Raw genomic sequence first — 23202 nt, 5'->3', positions numbered from 1 at the left:
ATCCCAGTGTCCTTATTTGTAAAACAGAACACAAGCTATAGAGCAAGGGAGGCAGCAAACACAGAATTTAAGAGCACAGGCTCTGGAGGAGGACTGCATGGGTTTGAATTCTAGTTCTACCACTTTCTACCTACGTGACAATGAGCTAGACATGATCTACTTCTGTACTTTAGTTTCTTCACTTGCCAAAAACAGATGGGAACAGTGAAAAGATAGAACATTATTAAGAAGATTGGCTGAGATAATATATGTAAGGCATTCTGGAAAAATGTCTGGTTCACAGAAAATAGTCAATATATAATGAATCTTATTTCATACATTCATTTTATAATTTTATGCATAATTGTGTCAAGGTTCCCCAAGATGATTCTAAAGTTTGATAATTTTTTTGGAAGGACTCACAGAACTCAGAAAAGCAGTTTAGTACAGCAAAAAAAAAAAAAAAAAAAAATACAGATTAAAACCATTGCAGGTGAACAGAAAGAGGTATTCACCAAAAATCACATTCTAGGATAAACTATCTAGCATATAAAGACACCCTTCCCAGGTGGGATATTCTAAGGGCTTAGAGGTGATCTCCAAGGAGTAAGGTAAGGGCCAGAGCCTTCTCTGGCACACTTAGGGTATGTGGACCTCAAGATGCTGAGTTAACCCTTTACTGAAATCATAATTTATTAAGCAACTACCATGTGCCAAAAGCTATGATGAATACTTAACAAATATTATTGTATTTAATATTTAAACACTCTTATTAGAAAGAAGTTAATATCCCCTTTTACAAATATAAAAAGTGAGTCTCTCAGTAGTACACAGTCCAAACCTAGCTCTTTCAGACTGCAAAGCCTATGCTACTTCCACTGAGCAATACTGCTTCATTAAACATTATAAAGATTAAAATCATATACCATTCAAATACATCACCCATAACAAAAAATCACCCGAATTTGGAGAAGAAATAAACTCGTGTAAGCAACATATATATTTAACATAGAGAGACTAGTTTCCTTTATATACTGACTTTCATTAAAAGGCTATCTAATCATAACCAAGTGATTACAACTAAGTCCGATAAATTCAGAGATAAAGTTTTACCGAGATTAAAAAACAAACGACAACAACAAAACCCAGCTCTTAAAATTCAACTATTTTTTTTTCCCTTTACACTTCAAAATTTTTTAGTCCCCACTAACATTTGCTGAAATACAGGAATGACTTACCCATCTATTAAGAATAACAATTTTTCTTCGCAGAAATGTATCACCAGTTCCCTAAGGAGGCAACAATGCTTTCTCATTTTAATATGTGTGTGGCTTTTTTTCCCTCATCTAATCAGCTAATACTTTTCAAAAGATCTTTTTAATGCCTAAATGAAAGGATTCTACATCAAAGACCTGACCTCCCTATTAAAGTATCTAAAGGAAACCCCAGGAATGTAAAATCCATTCAAAGGCAAACTGCAGGTAGCTTATTGTACAATGCATTAAGAAAGGAAAAGGGGGAAAAAAAGCTTCAGAAGAGCTACATGGTATTTGGTAAAATTATACCACAAAAATACAAATTGATCTTAAGTATAAAGACACAAATTCAGAGCCAAAAACTTCTCACAAAAGTGCTCTGTAATCAGCCAAGAGGGAGTCTCTATAAAAAACATCAGAATTTGTCACATTTTCAATCAAAATTTCTGATTACAGTTTAATGCTGAACAGGCCAAAATGGGAACACACCACACATTTTTCAATAGATTTAAAATCTGATTTTTTTTTTTTTTTTTTTTACATAGGCAGAGATAGACAGGGACAGACAGACAGGAACGGAGAGAGAGATGAGAAGCATCAATCATTAGTTTCTCGTTGTGAGTTGTGACTTTTTAGTTGTTCATTGATTGCTTTCTCATATGTGCCTTGACAGCGGGCCTTCAGCAGACCGAGTAACCCCTTGCTGGAGCCAGAGACCTTGGGTCCAAGCTGGTGAGCTTTTTTGCTCAAGCCAGATGAGCCCGCGCTCAAGCTGGCGACCTCGGGGTCTCGAACCTGGGTCCTTCCGCATCCCAGTCCGACGCTCTATCCACTGCGCCACCACCTGGTCAGGCTAAAATCTGAAAATTTTAAAGCTAACTTTCAACATCAGGAAAGCTAGGCTTTACTAGAAAACAGGAGTGAAATGAAATAAGGAAGTAACTGTAGTAAGAGATGAGATAGTATAAATGCAAATACTTTTTTAAAAAATAAGAATTTTTTTAACGTACCTTGAATGCGGTTCTGAAATTATTTAAGTCAGTCAGAAAGTCCTCCACAGACACCTTCTTCACGTCAATGGCATAGTACCCCATTACGCTCTGGTACAGCTTTTCCATGTTTCCATGTAACTTTGAGAGCTTCTCATATTGTTCCCTTGCATCGATAATGAAGCTGTATATTACAGTTAAGAAATTCTGAAAATTCAAAGGAATGGTTTTGGAAAACAAAAACAAACTGCAAGCCCAAAGTTTTAATGTAATTATAAGCTACTAAAACACATCTCAAAAATGCCAAAATTACCTCTAAAAGTTAACCATTCCTACAATTCAATCTATACTATACCGTGAAGAAAGCTTAAATTCAATTTCTAATAAAGTCTGGCAAAATAATCAGAAACGTTATACATTTAATATTTCTCTTTTACAACTGAATTCAAAAAAATTTTTCTTCCAATTTGCCTACCTATATTATACAGATCATGTAATATGATTTAAAATTATACCTCAGTAGTTGCAACTGAGTACTTTCAATGGTACTGAAGTCAATAACATCGGCATTAAGCATAGCAGTTAAACTGGACTACCTGGGGTGAATCTCTAGCTCCTGCACTCAGTAATTCCGTGCCTGTGGGCCAAAATTTCCTCACCTGTAAAATGAGAATAACACCACCACCACCTATCCTACTGGGCTGTTGTGAGGAATAAATGTTCTCACAACAAAGTTCTTTAAAAAAATGAAGTTTATAAGCACATGCTAATACTTGGTATTTTGTTGTCTACTTATTCACTTTAAGCTTTAGTTAAGGTTGCACAGGCAATCAAAAATAAATTTTTCTGAGTTACATTTAAAACTTATATAAGTAAATACATGTTTTAACTTCTCTTTCAAAAAATTGGTAGTTTCTCCTATGCATGACCAGATTTCAAGTTATGATTACACACATACACATGGAGATGTTCTCTCATTTATGACAACTCAGGTCAAAACGCCCTGAGACTGAGAAGACTCTATGTGAATGTGGCCACCTTTCCTAACAAAACATAAAATTCCTTTGAGGCGTGACAGATTGCTGATAGAGTCACATATAAAGTCACCAGTGTGAAAAGATGATTCTGTTAGAGCATCAATTGTAACTGTCTACAGTTCCTTTACATTTGGGGCATTTAAATAAATGGAACATACGAATCAAACTTACTGAAGTCATCTTGTCATCCCAAACACAAAAGGATAACAGACATTAGCACACTTTTTTAAATAAAAAGCCAGTAACAAGAATAACTACATTCAGACCAAGAAAAGCAAACCAAAAATAATGTTTACGCTTAAAAACAATTTTTTTTCCAGAACTTCAAAAAGATATGGTTCCTCTGGTCAGAGAGCATTCCCCAATGGAGAATAAAATAAAGTAACTGATTTAGGCCTTTCTTCTTCTTTTCTTTTTTACTTTATTTTTTTAAAGCTAGAGAGAGAGAGACAGAAAGGGAGACAGAGGAGAAGTATCAACTCGTAGTTGTGGCACTTTAGCTGTTCATTGATTGTTTCTCATATGTGCCTTAATGGGGTGAACGGGTGAGTCCAGCCCAGTCAGTGGCCTTGGCTTTAAGCCAGCAACCTCAGGGTTGCGAACCTGGGTCCTCAGCATCCCAGCCCGTTGCTCTATCCACTGTGCCACTGCCTGGTCAGGCTAGGCCCTTCACTTTGAAAGAAAAATAAAAAAGTGAAAGACCATGAATGAAAGAGGCGTGTTGCTCACAGATAGGTGGTGAATCCAGGATACAAAAGAATTCTGGTTATTAGAGCTCGACCTGCCCATAAAGAAGCACGGCATCCCAGTCAGTCACAGCCCACTATCCTCATGTCTACAGTCAGTCCTCAGGTGGCCTACTGATCTTCTCTGTGTTACTTTTTTATACTATGCTCTGCTTATTTGTGTGTGTCTGTGTGTGTGTGTGTGGTAGTGCACACACACACACACACACACACACGGTATGTTAGAATATATGGAGATGGAGTCTGGCTTCTAATGCGAGAGCATATTTTTTTTTTATGACTTCAATAAAACCTATAGATCTTTTTGTGGTCAGTTTATATTCAACTGAATAGCAAAATGCCTCCTTATACTTTCCACAATCCAAATCATAATACTATCAGTGGCTGATGCTCAATAATCAATGTGGTATCATTCTTTTATTCTTGGATAAGCAACAGAAAGTTCTTACTAGGCAAATTATAAAATCACAAGAAATTATAACAATGAAGTCACATGGGACAGGTTTCCATATATTCTGTCTTGTGAGATATTCATATTCATAAACTACTGCAAATAAAATAAAATGAGTAAATAAAAACCACATTTGAAATGCATTCAGAAAGTATCATTAGATGGAACATATGGTGATTCATTTAAAAAGTGAAATAACCATCACTATGTTTATCTAATAAGCTCAGAAATCAACATTGGTTTATCTATTCAATCTATGAACTCGTACATAAATTATTCATGTCCCAGATGGAGCCTATGTCCACACGGATTATTTATATACCTTTAACTCCTGTCAAAAAGAGAAACTGCTTTCTGCCTTTTCAGGTCCCAACCTACCATTCAAGTCTTCGTTAAACTTTTCTTCTTCTACAAAACTTTCTTCTCTATAGCTGTGAGTGACCTTTTTTGCCACTGAACTCATAAGAGCATCTGTAGTCCATTGTACTCATCTGTAATAACCTTGTGAATTTTCCATTCTAATCTAATTCCCTAGTAGTGTTCTGTGCCTGCCCCATTTCTGGGGGATGGTCACCATGAATGTCAGCCCCTTCTCTAAATGCTGTTTTCTACCTTTTTAGTTGTATTCTATCTAATCATGCACAACTATGTTGGTGCCAATTATTTTTTTTTCACCCTAGTGTCACCATTCTTAAACTCTGGTGGGAAAGGTAACAACAGATCCTCTTAAAATACTGATAAAAGTCATGGAACATAAAACTGCATATATACACATTCCTATATACAAACAATTTTTATATAATATTTAGAACTCATCAAATGCCTGAATAGTCATTGTCCTGTACAAAAAGTTAACACTGTTTTTGTGGATGCTTCTAATTGTACGGTTCTACATCTACTACTTTAAAATAGGTACTTCACACATCCTACTAATTTCATTCTAATACTTGAGAATATGCCTGTTCTCAAGAATCAATTTAGTAACTAGGTTGATTTAAAGCTGTATTATCCAATAACATTTTTTAGATTTATAGATATGAACCAAAAGTTAATGAAATATTGGAAAATGCCTGGGCATATAGTAAAATGCTATTTTAAAAAATGTGACAGGAAAAGAAGACCATGAGTTAAAACCATGAAATTACATGGTCTTGTTCTAACTTCCAGAGAGTTTTATGTTCATTTTCTTAACAGTTGGTATCTATAAAACAATTTGCTTTCAAAGGCAATAAAGTGGAGCTCTGAATAATTGGTATTACCACTAAGAATGGTGAAATTGTGATTCACTGAAAAAATTTTGGACAAGGCCAAATTCTCAGAAGTTTAAAGTAATTATCTGATAAGATGGAATCAACGGTTACATTAATGAGGTGTTTTCAACTGCAGGTTCGCAGACCAGTGCTGGTCCATTAAGGAGTTAACCACCCTGATGTTGTATAAAGATACAGACTCAATGATCTTAGTTAAATTTGCTTATGCTCAGAATGATTTCTGCCTTACCAGTTCTCAAAATAATTCTATTTTTACTGGTCCCCAAGTGTATAGATTGAAAACCACTGTTTTACATCATTGTTGATGGGCTACTCATTAAGAAATGATAAAACATTCAGATTATAAAAATAATAACATAATCATCATCATCACCCAAAAGATAAATCAAACATAGGTGTTCTTGTGCCAATGGTCAAACTGCAGATAAAAGTAATGTCCCTTTCAGTAGTAGTAAGGCTTTATCTTTTTCACCAGTATAAAGTCCTGTTTATAAAGAGCTTTAGAGAAAGGGGTGAGCTACACAACAAACTAAACATTTGGTAAGATTCATTACAAAAATATTGATATTTATCAAACCACTTGATATTTTTGTGAAATCTATTTTTAATTCCTTTACCAGGATAAAAGCCAAATTCTCATGACTTTCTATCTGAACCATGGCAGTCTTCCCATATGAAAGGTATACTGACACCAGATCTGTGCTCACACATTCTGAACCACACACACTGAGTGCTGGCCAACTAAGTAGAAAGACTAAGGTTTGTGGTTCAACTTCTTTCTGTTCAACAGATATTGCTCATTTCCAAACTGCCTCACATTAATAAGCTTATGTCTAGCTCTCATTGTACTTTCCTCACAAAAGATGTCTATTACTTCCATTAACACATCTGCTAAAGATCAGCGTCAACTGGTAATACCTGTGCAATACTTTTTATACATCTTCTTATGTACCCAGGGTACAGCCAGCCAGCCAGTCTTTTAAGTATTCACTGAACCCCAGTGCATCCCTCCTTCCTAGGCACTAGGGAAAACAGTGGTTAACAACACAAGCAAAGCCCCTGCATTTGTGAAACCTATCTTCTAGAATGTGCTGACAGGTAAGAAAAAAGAAAATAAATGACATTCAGACACAGATAAGTATGATGAAGAAAAGAATCTGTGATGTTATACAGAATGACAAGGGGTTAATTTACGCTGGGAGTCAGGGGAGTCCCGACTCAGAAGGTGACTGCAACAACCGAGGCATGGCGGTAAATCAGCAGCGAGCGCCAAGCTGTGTGACAACCTTGGTGAGTGCAGGGAGGCTCCAGAGAAGAAAAGGATCGTTATAAATTTGAAGATTCACAGAAGATGAGCCACAGGATATTTTAACCCAAGACTAAAAATTCATTAAGAATAGATTAAATGAAAGATAGGCAAGAGAGAAAGAAAGGGAAGAGAAATAAAACTAAGAGAAGAAAAACCTGCTCTTACAAGTCACCCAAGTACACAACTTCCCACTCCTGCAAATGGACCGTGTATTATACACGTTTACATTTCACCCAGTCCATTTTTATATTTTACTCCCTAACCAGAGCTCAGTTACATAAAAATATGCTGAATTCCTTTACCTGAAAAATGCTGTACTTCATGCAGTGTGGAATATAGAGAGGTAAAACTATTGAGATAGTTTTACTACCTCTGTCATAATTTCAGAAATGACTAAACATTGCAATCTAGTGTAACAACAAAAAGGAAAATGCAAAAATAAAGTGAAATTGCAATGAAAAATTTTAAAGACTATAAAGTAGAAAAAAGTCAAGTAACTTGTTACATAATTGTGATAAATATAAAAATGTAAATGTCTAACAAAATTGCTTTTTTCTAAGAGACTTGGGAGGGGGGCAGGAAAAGAAGAAAATAGAAAGATTAAGACCTGTGCAAAGAGAATTTCAAGGGCAATATTCTAGGATGTATTATTTTTCCCTTATAATAAGAAATATTCCAGCTGGACCAGGCAGTGGCGCAGTGGATAGAGCATCAGACTGGGACTCAGAGGACCCAGGCTTGAGATCCCGAGGTCGCCAGATTGAGCGCGGGCTCACTCAGTCTGCTTAGCCCCTTGGTCAAGGCACATATGAGAAAGCCATCAATGAACAACTAAGGTGCCGCAACAAAGAATTGATGCTTCTCATCTCTCTCCTTTCTTGTCTGTCCCTCTCTCTGTCACAAAAAAAAAAAAAAAAAAAAAAAAAAAAAAAAAAATCTAGAATTTGAAGGTCAAAGGGAAGAATTAAGCATGGCATAACACAAATCCTGGTATTTTCTTAATTTTCTCACTGATAAAAGTTTATTATGTATGTACACTTCACATATAAGAGTTTGTATATAACAACATTAATAATCCCACCTCAAATCTGTGTTACACATTTTTCAAGCAAATATTTACACTGGAACTCTTCAACTCTAATTATATTTCTGAACATGCTTAGCAGTTGGAAACTAACAGCATTATTACTAAAAGTCAATGCAATAATGTATGAAATAATTGTGCGTGCTATACAAAGGATGTACTAGATTCATATTTTTATATAAAGAATATATATAAAGAAAGCACGTACTAGAAAAATAAAACTACAATACACTATAATTGAACACTATTAGTAAAATCTATTATAATAAAATTGTAATAATTTAAGACAATTTGATTAACAGATTTAATGGTTCACTAAATTATGATTGTTTATACTAAACATCTACTTGTAAAAACATAACTTTAACAACTTGGATAATATACATATTCTTTTAGAATTGGTTGATGAACCAAACATTTAATATGTGCTTCAACTACTAAGCACTAAAATTTAAAACAAAGTTTGAGTGTTAAAAACCCAAACTTCTGTTAAACACATTTTTATTCATTGTGCATTTTCATTTGGAAATTCTTCCATTTTCTAAGATCTAAGAAGCTGACACTTTGCCATTTTAATAAGATCTGTATAAATGCATTTAATATTCAAGATCTGATTTGTTGTCAGTCCTAATTAAAGTAAACAAAGCTTTGCAATGAATGAATTTAATTACTTTGAAACTAGTATGTCTAAGAGGAAAAGCAAATGAGTGCAATCTAATCTCAGCAAAGAATATTTATGATCATAAGCTTTGTCAATAGCAAAGTGTACCAACTGTTCATATATCTGACTTCCAAGGGATACATGAATGCTAATCAGTTCATTAGAGGCTTCTAGGTTGTGATATTTAGAGACAGGATGTAGTAGCTTTCATGCCCATGGAGTATAATTGTATTCAGAATAAAAAAAAAGTTTGCGACAAAGCATCATCCTTCCTGTTTCTGATTTTCTGCTAGTTGCTTTTTACGAGCCGAATACCTTCCAAGGAGCCAACATCACTCAGCTTCTTGTGTCACATGAACACAAGCATTGATAGGTCCTGAGATCACCTGAGCACGACTCTATAACATTTACTCTAAGCTCGGGAATTTATCTTAGATTACATATGTTCTAGAAACCTGACTTTCATAATTAATATACTCACCATGTATTACTAGAAACTGAATGCAAGCAAAACCTTTTCTAAAATGTTTTTTTATCTGTAGGGAACAATACCAAGGGCTTCAATTAACAGTACTCAATGATTAAACTCACATATAAATATTTTAATATAAAATGATTGAGAAAAAAAGCTAAGAATGGTGGAACTAATATAACTCTGTAATAACAAATATTACAAATGTAGTTCGAAAACGTAGATGATGCCAAATGGGAAGGTTCTGCAAAAAATATATTTCTGATAACTAAATATAGGCTTCGTTTTAGTTTTATAAAGACGACCACCTCCAGGGCAGTGGTAATGGTGCTGCCTCATAAAAGAAGACACTGATAGGCAAGAAAGATAGGAGAGGAAACAAGCACATCGGCCCGAATTGATTGTTGCTGGAGTGCATTTTTCTATTTCCCAAAAGATACAGTAAAGAAAGCTAAAACTGAAATAATTCACAATTAAGCTGAAAGTATATACAAGAAAATCTATGACAAGCCAAATAATAATTTTGTGATTAGCCAAATCTCAGGGGAGAAGCCATAGAAAGAGGAAAAGTAGTTATTTTATTTCAAGTAACTCAGTTTAAAATAAGCTATTAGGAGTGTCTATTTATAAGAGCTCATTTTAAAAATGGGTTATCCTTTCATGTAGAATTCTGAAGTCCATATGGGATTTTAATAATGCATAGTGGTAATGCTTACACAGAAGATACCAGTCTAATTTCACAGAATGGTTTGCAAAGCAACTCAACATTAGTTTCAGGAAATAAAGTTTATTACTTCAAATATTCATTAGAGATTAAGCCACAAAGTTGGTGAAACCAAAGATAATTGAATTCAAAAGAAACCTTAAATTAAGCAAGACACAAGTCTCATGCTATTAATTTTATATACATCTAAACACACACTAATATTTGCCAATTTTATTTTGGGTTTGGAGAATACTTTCACACAAGTAGTAATGGCAACAAACCATTTTGATTTTTAAACTAGTATTTCTAAAGAAAACAGTCAAGTTTCTGGAACATGAGTTAATATTTAGTAAATACCAACCCTTAAAATAAGCACACTAGTCACACCAGTTTATAGTCTTTATCTGCCTCCTGAAACATTTCAAATTATCTAAAACCACAGCATGACGTTAGATTCAGACTTCCTCAAACTGAGTTCTCACAACCTTCCATTCTACCAGGAACATCAGAAGGAAATAAGGCACAGAGAAGAGGGAAGATGAGAAAATATCCATGTTGATAAAAAGGAAAAAAAATGAAATCAATAGAATGTATTTCTGTATCACTCATGATAAACATTTTGATAAATTTTCCTGCAAACAGGCAAAGATTAAGCTTACAATTTGACACGATAGAATAATTCTGGTTATGCAGATATACTCAAAATGTTAAGTAATTTGTCATTCTAGTTGACTAGTAATATAAGTTATTGAGCTATCAAAAGGATATAGACATCTTTGTCACAAACTTATCATGTAAGTCCTCAGGAGGGGGGAAGGTTTCCAAGTCTCTCTCAAGCTGCTGAAGCTGCCTCCCCATCTGCTTCAGACTCTTTTCCAGCGTTTCTACAGAGACTGAAAGAGAGTATATTCAATGCCTTGAAAGGACAAATTATAATATGTAAAAGGTAAAACACCCTGGAAACAAAATATTTGTGAAAAACTTTACAATAATAAAGAAAATTTACTATATTAATAAAGGCAAGGTAAATTTCAGTAATTTTTTTTAAACCTTTCAATGTTCAAATCCAGGAATAAAGAAAATTTATTAAGAGTCTTTAAGATATCAGATGTAATTTAGAACAAACATACATTTAGGAAATGTTGTGTTTAAAATTAGAGTTCCTGACCTCTATCTACATTACAAAATAATCAGTTTTCTCAGATAGAGAGGAAAAGAAAGACTATGTTTTTAAAATTAAATCTATTTTAAATATAATTTTAACATTCTTCAAAAGCATGGTCTCTTTCCGAGGGAACAGTGAGTGTGAGAAGGGGGGAAAGTGCTCTCTATCATCCTGTCTATATATAACAGGAATGAAAGGTATCAGAGGCTATTTGAGCACCATGTGAAACCAACATCCAGCTTTCCTTACTGGTACCCTGAGCATATTCTATGACGACTACTGAATACACATTTTCCTTGTTTGCCTTAGAGTTGCTCTCGCAGTGCACACAGGAAGGAACAGTTGGTGAAGGAGGACACTCAGGCCTTATCAGGATGTCTAAGCCACCCTCCGGACAGACATTGTCACTTAACTACTATCTTTGCAATGTCAATTTTAGATGGCATCAGAAAGATGAATTAACAATATGTAAAGAAGACATAGTGGCTCAAACCAAATTTTTGGATATCTGTTTTAGGGTCAAATAAATTTTAGATTCCCACTAATCTGAATAGTATAAAATGATATTAAAAATGCACACAGCACTGGCCAGATAGCTATGTTGGTCAGAGTGCCAACCAGATGCACAAAGGTTGCAGGTTCAGTCCCCAATCAGGGAATGTACAGAAATCAACCAAGGAATGCACGGATGGGGAAACTACAGATCCATGTTTTTGTTTCTCTCTCTCTCTCTCTCTCTCCTTCCCACCCATCCACTCTAACTCCCTAAAAACCAATCAATAAAAATATTTTTAGAATGTATATAATAATTCTAGGTAAACTATCATTTTCAGGCTTCAAATTAATCCAGAAGAGGTACAAGTCAGATATCACCTGGTACAAGGATGGGAATATCGTTGAAAACAACTCAATTGCCCAACCAATTGGAATTGCATTAAAAAAGGTTATGGTTTACAATCTTGGTTCAATAGAATAGAATAACACAGAACTGAAGAGAGGCATGAAAAATGTTGTATGAGAAGGTGGAGTTTGTTGTTTTTTTATTTTTTGTTAACTTACCTGCATAGAAAATAATACATGCTATTCTAACATATTAATAGTTGTTAAAACTTTAACTTATTTTGTTATAAACACAATCAGCAAGCTAATTCTCAGATACAATATTTAATGAGTCTAATAACTGAACAATTCAGAGAGCCACAAACAATAGTTGTTGTGCCTAAAGTGACGATATTTAACCTTTGGCTCCCACTGTAGTGAAGTCACTTTGAATTGTCACTGGTGCATATTTTCTCCCTATTTTTTGCTATTTATGTTACCCTTTCCTGTGATACAGAGATAGTTTTTACATAATGACATTTTTTGTATATTCTTGCCTAGTGTAATACCAAGTAATCCACATATGGCTAAACTGAGGAGAATAAACCCAAGATCTGGATGGATGCATGACAGGTAAATATGCTACCATATATATATATATATATATATATATATATATATATATATATATATATATATATCTTTTTTTTTTTTGTATTTTTCTGAAGCTGGAAATGGGGAGAGACAGTCAGACAGACTCCCGCATGCGCCAGACTGGGATCCACCCGGCACGCCCACCAGGGGCGAAGCTCTGCCCACCAGGGGGCGATGCTCTGCCCCTCCAGCAGGGGCGTCGCTCTGCCATGACCAGAGCCACTCTAGCGCCTGGGGCAGAGGCCAAGGAGCCATCCCCAGCATCCCGGCCATCTTTGCTCCAATGGAGCCCTGGCTGCGGGAGGGGAAGAGAGAGACAGAGAGGAAGGAGGGGAGGGGGTGGAGAAGCAAATGGGCGCTTCTCCTATGTGCCCTGGCCGGGAATCGAACCCGGGTCCCCCACACGCCAGGCCGATGCTCTACCTCTGAGCCAACCGGCCAGGGCTGCTACTATATTTTTTAAGTGAACATTTAAATATAATGTGGTAACACATCATTAAACAAAATTACATACTTAAAATATTATGATTTAGTTTGCCTCTCCATTTTATTATGCATACATAGCAAGTTTGGACAAGATCTAGAGAAAAGTCCTAATAAAAGTCTGAAGGACTCTCTTATAACAAAAAGCAAAAGTCAAACATTGGGAGGAAACATAGTTGAACTGTTTTTTTTTCTGACACAAAATACATTGTTCTAATACCTACCAATTGTCCAACAGCAACTGAGTATCTTCCAATTCAGTTCAATTCAGACACTACCTCCAGTTGGCAGAGACCACACAGGTTTAAAAACTCAGTTCCACAAAAACGCCCTCACTTCACACGAAAGTCCTAAGTCCCAAGGACCACCCATACTTCTGACAAACGGGCTATAAATCCAGACATTCTCATGGCTCCTTCTGCTTTCTTTCTACAATTTGCGGGGCTGACCTAACAGAACTCAGCAAAGTACTATCCTCTCTGTTACAGTATTAGTATAAAGACTACAACTCAGAAATAGCCAAACTGGAGACATGCAGAGGGCCTGGATGGGGAGCAGGGCAGGTGGCAGCGAGCTTTCACGCCCTCTCCAGGCACACCACCCTCCCAGGACATCATGTGCTCAACAAATCAGAAGCTTTGGTCTGTTGTTTCAGAGTTCTTATTTTAGCTTTGTTACATAGGCATGATTGATTAAATCATTGGCCATTAATGATTAAACAATCTCCAACCTCTCTTCCTTCCTAGGAGCTCAGAGAATAGACGGATAATTCTAAACATCTAACCACGTGGCAACCAGCATCCCCATCTTCTGAAATATCTAGGGTCCCCCCTCTCACTGTCTGCAGGGGAATCATCTCATTGGCATACAAGATACACTATTACCTAAGAAACTCCAAAGGTTTTAGGAGCTCTGTGGAAGAAAGCAGGAAAAAGACCTAACGTATTTTATACTATACCATGTGGATACAGAGTGTGTGTCTTTCAGAGGACAGAGTGCAGCACCTGTGAGAAGGTATACAAGAAGTGCAGTTTTGATTCATGAATTGTCATCCTCAGAGCCTGAGCTGTCTACCAGCCTGGGCTGCTCTCAGAGGAGGCCAGGGGTTTGGCACTGGACACTGAGCTGTCCCAGCGAGTGAGCACTTTTCAGTGGGACAAGAGAAGAAGGGCTTAAGGTTCAGAGGAAAGGCTTCTTAGGTGATCCTTTGAGCCCTTTCTAACTCCTTGGTGGCCAGTGGGTCAGTAAGGATGTTCTATCGTTGTGGTTTGAAGCTACTTCTCAATGGCTCAGTTTCCACATTCAGTGAAAGGGGAAGAACCCTACCTCATATTTTTACCTCACAGATATTTCATAAAAGATCACAAATTATAACATAGGATGGAGAATTTTTAAAAAATAAAGTGCACTATGCAATGTTACTCTATTCTGTAAGAAATGAAAAGCGTAACAACTGAAATAAGTAATATCAGAATCAAAGGAAGAGGAAATCATCGCCCTCACCATCATCACATTAGGAACAGTGTGTTGTGGAAGTCAAGCTAAGAAAAGTTGTTCATTTCAAGAGTAAAATATTAGGAATGTCTGCGGCATATTCAAACATTTAAGGTTGACATAAAAGGTGGGCCACCTTCGAAATTGGTTCTGTGGCTGCTCTAAAGATGGAAACCCCGCTAACTCATAGCCAAGCCCCATGAGCAGTCTCTCAGTACGTTACTTGTATACATATGTAGTTAAGGGACTTGAGTGCAATTGACCAACTTTTCACTGTTGGATTTTAAATAAAGACCAAAGCACACTTTGAAGAGAAAAAGGCATGTTCAAATTCTAGTAATAAAATATAATCTAATGTTTGGGTCATCTAGTGGGTAAAACTAAAGGGCATTTAAGAATTTCCTTAATGTTTTGCTTTTTCAGCAATGATACTTCTAGAGCTAGCTCCTTTACACATTTTCAAACATACCTTTAGCCATACTTTTCATGCATGTCAAGCCCTTCGAGGTCAGTGACTGTTTTTGTTTGTTTTCTGTCTTTTTATTAGAAATCCAAACTACAGCAGTTATAAATTATACACCTTCAAAGAAGTGTTAATTTACTGGTGTGTCTGTATGTGACCTGTGCATTAATTTTATCATTCAACTTAGTCACATATTTTGACCAAGAAATGAATCTTATTTCTATTTCTTTTCATTATTTTCACTATTTAGAAGTAACAAAACAGCCATCATCAGAGTTCATTAGATCATTTTAAGGCAATTTCAACTTTTGCATTTCATTCTGTAAATATTCAGACAGATGTGATATCTCTGTCACCTCACACACTATGTGTCTCTGCCCTCGACCAACGGCCCTTCTGTAATCTCCATGCCTCAGTAGGCAGAACTATGAATTCTTTTTCCTTTATGGAAACCTCTGGTCTTGACCCTACTGTCTCCTGCAGCCCTCAGATCCAAACAGTCATGACATTCCTTGCATTGTACTTGACAAACAGTACTTAATTCCTTGCTTGGTTGAACACTATTCAAGTCATCTGGAACACTTAACTCTCCTCTGCTTTCTAATCGCCTATTGTTGTTCTCCAGTGCCTTCTCCACACTGTGCATGAGGGTTTCCTGACAAACATTAATTTCAAGATGTCCTTTCCCTGCTTAAAACCAGCCAGTAAACTGTACACATCTGAGCTCCACCACAATGTAGGCTTGGCTTTACCTACATTCAGCCACAGTTTACTCTCAAATCAACATCCTGCGTGTACTCTCCTTACCCCTATCCCTCTTCTTCCATTATGTTCCGACACTGGGGATAATGTGTGTCTGCCCTGCCTAATTCTCCTAAGTTACCCCTTCTCATACTTTACAGGGAGAGTCAAAAGCTCCAGCTAGATCTCTGGAGCTGACCTCCCTACACATCATACCTGGTAGTTACCTTATCCTTGCAAGTACTAAACTCGATTACTTTTATTTTTTCATGTGTCTTTCTCTCCCAATTAACTGGGACTTCCTTAAGAAAAGATGTCATATTTTATTCATCTGTGTATTTTCATTGACAACATAGTATAGACACTCAACTGTTTGTTGAAGGGACCTTTAACCTTTTGAAATAAAAGCCTTAAAAATGAAATGGGAAAATACAATAGATTAAATATCTAAAACCTTAAAATCTAAGACACTGACTTGTTCCCTTGTCATTATGATAATTATATACTAGAGGTGTTAAAGAAGCTTTGAATAAAAATTAAAATCACAACTATAAATATTTAAGTTAAAAGCAATCTTGAATATAGGCTATCTGTAATATGATGGCTTCTATGATTTTCCAGGTTAAATTTTCAAATAAGAAAGAAGAGTGCAGATTAGTACACACATTCAAGTAATCGTTGTAATTAAATAATTGTTTGTATGTCCCAGAGTTGTTGGTTGCTATTTCATAACAAGTTTATAAAGAATGTCATTCACTCTTTAGTATCATGATGTCTTTCTGAGAAATGGATTTCTTTTAAAAATGCTTAAACTTATTACCATAAAAATATTTAAACATTCAACCTAAATTAACCTTCCTATACTCGTTGACACAATTGTTTTCTGAGAGAAACTAGAGACTATATACCATTTCAGGCTCCCAATAAAATAATTTTCCCTAGATGATTCTAATACTAAAGGTAATTTTATAAAATCATAATAATATATTATAAATGCAAGTTAGAAATAATAAATTCCATGGACAAAATCTTTAGTAGCATTAAAGAATTTTTTTACCCTCACAGGGAGGGAATTAAACATTCATTGCTTCTCATACATGACGTGACCAGACTGAACCAGTGACCTTGGGCTCAAGCTGGCGACCTCAGGGTTGAGACAGTGGCCTCGGACTCAAGCCAGTGACCCTGTGCTCAAACCTATGACTTTGTGTTTTGAACCAGTGACCTGAGTATTCCAGGCTGACGCTCTATCCACTGTGTCACCGCAGGTCAGGCTAAAATAATTCTTAATATTAATAAAGGCTAAAACAAAATCTAAGTTCTAGAATACATACCATTATAAAACTCATTTCTATTTTGAAAATGTACAAAAAGCACAAACAAAATAAACTGCAGCTTAGTTAATAACAGGAAAACGTGACCTGAAAGAAACAAAGCCTGCAAGCAGCCGATTCTCTTCCCCAAGTGCCCCGCCCTCCTCAGCGCAGCTCTTCTTTCCCTCCACTGTTCTGATTATTGATGGAACCAATATAATAAAACATCACAACCTGCATCCCCCAATTAATGTACTGTACTCCGTGCAGTGAAGGTGTTGCTGTGATTGCTGACATCACACTGCAAGAGAACCGGCTCTATCACTAGGGAGCCCGGCAGAGGGAAGGGGGCGGCAAGCAGAGACCGTGCCCAGCACTCCCAGGAACAGGCACCGGTCTAGCCTGCTGCGCCGTGTCACTCACGCTGAGGGAATCAGGCAGCCTCATCTTCCTCAACTAGAGGTTTTAAAGGCAAAATAGCTTTTCAGAAGAGAAACAATATCAGTAGAAGAAGCCTATCTAATAGAAAATTGTTTCTTATAATAATTTGAGAATTTTCTATAAATATTTATAAAATCTATAAATAAGAGGTTCAAGAATATGGTAATGCTAAAAAAGACATACATAATAGAGCTGTGTATAACAACATTCAAAATGCTCCCCCAGATAATGGTTCTATGTTCATGTATATGGGAGAAGGTATTACTCCTGTTCACATGCTCCATAGTAGATACTGTGGGAAGGTGCCAAAGAACTGTAAAACTTAGTATTGGCAATGCCATTTTAAAGAGGAAAAGTCAGGCTTCTTGTCCCCTCCTTTCTGTGGAGAATGGAGGGAGAAGGATGCAGGAGCTTCCTGGCTTGCAAGGACAACTGGGTCAGATAAGTCATAACTTAACTACAGAGCAAGAAAGATAGAACTTATCTAAGAATCCCTTCACTTCTCTTAAAAACCTTTGGAAAAGAATGTTTATGTACCTTAATGAAGAATTCCTACACTCTGACTCACCCTCCCCTCCTGGAGTCCTGAGAGTGACATATACCTCTAGACCAGTGGTCCCCAACCTTTTTTGGGCCACTGACAGGTTTAATGTCAGAAAATATTTTCACAGACCGGCCTTTAGGGTGGGACAGATAAATGTATCACGTGACCGAGACAAGCTTCAAGAGTAAGTCTTAAACGAATGTAACAGAGGGAATCTGGTCATTTTTAAAAAATAAAACATTGTTCAGACTTAAATATAAATAAAACGGAAATAATGTAAGTTATTTATTCTTTCTCTGCGACCGGTACCAAATGGCCCACGGTCCAGTATCGGTCCGCAGCCTGGGGGTTGGAGACCACTGCTCTAGACCAGTGGTAGTCAACCCGGTCCCTACCGCCCACTATTGGGCATTCCAGCTTTCATGGTGGGTGGTAGCGAAGCAACCAAAGTATAAATACAAAGATAGATTTAACTAGAGTAAGTTGTTTTATAAAGATTTATTCTGCCAAACAGCGAGAATCCGACATAAAGTACTTGGTAAGTAATTATTATTATATGCTTTAACTTGCTGTAACTCTGCTTTATAAATTTTATAAAGTAAAGTTACTTCCCTACTTTATAAACCACCATTACTGTGGAACCAGTGGGCAGTGAGAAAATTTTACTACTAACAGAGATACAAAAGTGGGCGGTAGGTATAAAAAGGTTGACTACCCCTGCTCTAGACAAAGAGATCATGAGTCCACTCCCCTTGCTTGAAAAACCCTCATTCTGTAACATTTTATATATGTATAAAAACTTGTAAACTAAACAAGCCCCAACACTTTTAGTAAAGTTATTTTCATTTGGTCTCTCTCCTTAACCTAAGCTAACCATTTTGTTGTGGTGACAGGGATGGGGTAGACACTAGAAGATTTGGCAATGTCTTTGCCGAGTATGTAAAACAATTATCACTACTGTGTTATCTCATGGTGTGGGAATGCTTTTTCCTTTAAATAAATAAATAGATGTTTCCTTCTAATCCTATAGACAGATGTTGTAAACTTGTTAGTAATTGACTATTGTACCATGCTCCTTCCTTCCTTGATTTTATATCAAAGAAGGTCTAGAACAGCAAGAGGGCCTACATGATTTGGGATTGTGCTCCGTGTAGCTAGCTGGTTAATTAATAAAGTACTCAAAAATTTATTTGGACTTGGTGTCTCTATGTAACCCGTGGATTGCAGTACTTTACAACAACATTAAGGACAGATTGACTGACTTGCAAATTATGAGGTGAGTTTTTATATATGGCTACTGAAAACTATGCACCCTAACAAGTCCTGGATTGCACATTTTTCTACTGTCTAGATCAATACTGCCTATTGGACATCGTTCATTGGTTTGTAATAGTCCTCTTCAACTCACATTTTCAAATTGGAACTTCTTAAGTTCCCACTCAAAGCTACTCCAATATCTCAGCCAATGAATGGTGTTATGATTCCTCTCTTTCCCTCATATCCTACAGATCCAATGATATTGGAAATCCTGTTGGTTACACCTTCAATGTAGATTGCCTAAATCCTTCTCACCACACTAACTACCTTCTCCTAGTCCAAACCAACATTATCTCTCCCCTGCATTATAATTACAGCATTCAAGTGATTTCACCTGGTCTGCCACTGTTCCTTAACATTTTCTCCAACAGCCAAGGCAATCCTTTCAAAATGCAAGTCAGATGTCATTCTTCTGCTTCAAAACATTCTAATGGCTTCCTATTTCAGATTAAAGGCAAATCCTTACAAAGGCCAATAATAGCCTATAAGATCCTTTTTGACCTTATCTCCTATTACACTTCCTCTTCCTTACTTCCATATCTTGGGGCCCATACACTGGCTCTTCCCTCTGCCCAGAGTGCTCCTCTCAAATACTCAAATGCCTTGCATCCTCAGATCTCCTTCAAGTTTTACACAATAGCCACCTTCTCTGACCACTCAACATAAATTTCAAAGCCCTGCCCTGGAATTCCGAAGCTAACCATCTAACATAATATGCACTGATTGCTTTCTTCGGTTTAGGTATGTCTCCACAATCTAAAATGCAAACTTAGCTTGACCAGGCGGTGGCACAGTGGATAGAGCATCAGACTGAGATGTGGAAGACCTAGGTTCGAGACTCCAAGGTCGCCAGCTTGAGCGCAGGCTCATCTGGTTTGAGCAAGGCTCACCAGCTTGAGCCCAAGGTAGCTGGCTCGAGCAAGGGGTCACTCGGACTACTGTAGTCCCACAGTCAAGGCACACATGAGAAATCAATCAGTGAACAACTAAGGAACTGCAACAAAGAATTAATGTTTCTCATCTCTCTCCCTTCCTGTCTGTCCCTATCCGTCCCTCTCTCTGACTCTCTCTGTCTCTCCCACAAGAAAAAAAAAATGCAAACTTCAAGATAGCAGAGAATTTCCTTTGTGTTCATGTACTCTATCCAGTACCCCACATGGTGCCTGGGACAGAAGAGGCATTAAATAAGCAATTCATGGAATAATGAATGAATGAATCTTCTTTAAGCCACTGTTTTATTTTTTTCTGTCACTCCAAGTCAAATCTAACCCTTGATAACACAAGTGCCTAGGACAGTGCTTACTATGCAGCAAGAGTTTAATGAAATCTTTGGGAAAAGTTCTTTCTTTTTAGGGTCAAAGCATATCAAAAACTATTAATGAGCAGTAATTCTTTTTTCCTTAAAATGTGTAATTTGGCAAACAGCTGCTGAGAATGCCATCACATTCAGAGACATATTTACATAACAAAAGGGTCTCCCTACGGATCAACTCAAATCTATACCGAAGATGACCTTTCTGGGAGGAGAACATTTTCTTGAGGTTTTCCTGTGAAGGAGAGCAAAAACACCTTTTCAGATGTTTCCATCACTTATATCATTTATCTGAAGTGTTAGCTCATATTTCCACATGGCACTGCTTAATAATTCTGGGCTGAAAAATTTGTCTTTTAAATAACATGCAAAGGCTTCCATAAAAAATAACCTCTAAGTTACTGAAGAGTTGCTGGACAACTCGTTTTTAAAGATTACTTAGTAGTAGAAACCCTTTATCAGAAGAAGTCTTACATCAAAATTTAAACTATGGAACAAAAATAGTGTCAGGCTGAAGCACAGGAGGGGAAATAGAACTCATTTTCCAAATTCCATTCCCTGTGCTATTGTGCCCAGTGGGTGAATATGCATTGAACTGTACACTTATGATTTGTGCAATTTCCAAATGGATATTGTTCTTTAAATTTTAGAAAACTGCAAATTTTTTTTCAATAACATAAATCTATAAAGTTCTTGGCCTTGTATTCTAAAGCTTGCATAAGTGTCAGGTAAGACACACTGTAATCTGTTGAAATAACTTTTGAGAATTCCCTATTATTCACAGAGACTCATGCTTACCTGCACCATTATTGACATCATATGCAGATGTATGTCAACAAGAAATAATCACTAAAAAATACCATCAATAACAACTACAGCAAATATAGAGGATAATTATATAGTGCTTACAAGGTACTATTCAAACTTTATGAATATTTATACATATTAACCTATTTACTTCTCACTAGAAACTTTTGTTTAAGTACAATTATACAACCCCCATTATATTAGTAAAAAAAAAAAAAAAGAAATAAAACAAAAACCTAAGTCCTAGGGAGAGTAAGGAACTCATCCATTCATCCAAAGTTATACCTCTATCAACAGGCAGATCTAGGGTTTGAATCCCAATCATCTAGCTTCTGAGTAATAGCAGCCTCTCCCACAATACGATCCCTTGACAATTTAACTGGGATCATACTTTTAGTTTCCCACTGAAATCATTTATTGGAGTTATTGTAATTGTCAATGTCAATAAAAATTCCTTAAATACAAGGCATATTATAAATTTTGGTTTTAACTGATTCAGTATTTGCCTATGATGACATAAGAAAAGGATGTTCCACAGCTCACCAACAACAACCAGGAACCCCCAAATGTTTCCCAACATAACTATTAACACTTTCCATTCAACTCGTCAGTGTTATTTCCCTTAGTTATTTCATAACACTCCAAAATGGTAATGCTATCACCATCGGTTACATAGAGATGACAAGAATGGCCATACTGAGTTGAACAGCATCTCCCCAAAGTCCATGTCTACCCAGCAGCTCAGAACACAACTTATCTGTAAATAGGATCTTTGCAGAGGGAATGTGTTAAAGATCCTGGGATCTCACCCTGGATTGAGAGCAGGCCCTAATAAAATGGCTGCTGTCCTTATGAGGAGAGATGAGGACACAGGGACACAAAGAAGGCAGTATGAAGTGGAGGCAGAAAAACACCACGGATTACTGGCAGCCACTAGAAGCTAAGAGAGGCATTCGATGGTTTCTCCTTGAGAACCTTCAGAAGGAACCAATCCTCCCAACACCTTGATTTCCGAGATTTTGAATTCCTCAACAGTTAGAGAATAAATCTGTTCTTCTAAGAAATCGAGTGTGGTAATTAGTTATAGCAGCCCTACAAAACTAATGTAACTACCAATTCCACATTTTGTAAGCTGCATAAACACAGTCGAGGAGCAGCTGGCAATTCTACCTGCTGCATCTGATCAACTCCTGGCCTTTTCACCCATCTGGTCCCGTGTCAGCCTTCTGAGCAATGGTCAGAAACATGTTTGCTGCAGCCACTGCTTAGATTTCTTTATGGTATACCAATTTGCTATCTTAAGCTATCCTTCAGAATGCTCTCACTCTGAAATTTTCTTTCATCTACCTTGTTTGTAATTTCCCACTTCATGCTGCAAAACTGAGTTGCAGTAAATCCTGCTTCCCAGTCGGCAGTCTAAGAGAGCGCCAAGACCTTGGCCGTCACTGCTGGTCCTGTCCTGTTACTTGATGTTGGCTCTGGCTCAGAGGTGACACTGATAGAACTGTTTGAATAGCTATTTCAAATCTGTAGCTGGCCCCAAATCTGCAAACACTGTAAACTGTTAGTTTCTGGAAAAGATTAATGCAGTATTGATGCCACTTTCTATCTGCTAACCTCCGAAAAGATATAGAGGTCTTCCTGATGTGGTTTTCTTCTTCATCATCATCTATCAGCCTGAGCAGCGC

At 36.8% G+C, this 23202-nt stretch overlaps 1 protein-coding gene across 2 annotated transcripts in view; it reads right to left on the bottom strand.

Annotated features, from left to right (window-relative positions):
- DIAPH3 (diaphanous related formin 3) overlaps positions 1-23202 on the bottom strand; it is a 522381-nt gene that overhangs the window by 183704 nt on the left and 315475 nt on the right. For both annotated transcript variants that reach the window (XM_066236696.1, XM_066236697.1), the window contains 2 exons: positions 10730-10854; positions 2246-2410 (listed from right to left, as the gene is read on the bottom strand). In XM_066236696.1, the coding sequence (XP_066092793.1) occupies positions 2246-2410; positions 10730-10854 (290 nt within the window). The remainder of the gene's footprint in view (positions 1-2245; positions 2411-10729; positions 10855-23202) is intronic.

Source organism: Saccopteryx bilineata, chromosome 6 (genome assembly GCF_036850765.1).
Source record: "Saccopteryx bilineata isolate mSacBil1 chromosome 6, mSacBil1_pri_phased_curated, whole genome shotgun sequence".
In the NCBI taxonomy this organism is placed as follows: domain Eukaryota; kingdom Metazoa; phylum Chordata; class Mammalia; order Chiroptera; family Emballonuridae; genus Saccopteryx; species Saccopteryx bilineata.
Note: the sequence above shows the minus strand (reverse complement) of the source record. Positions and strands in the feature narration are given on the sequence as shown.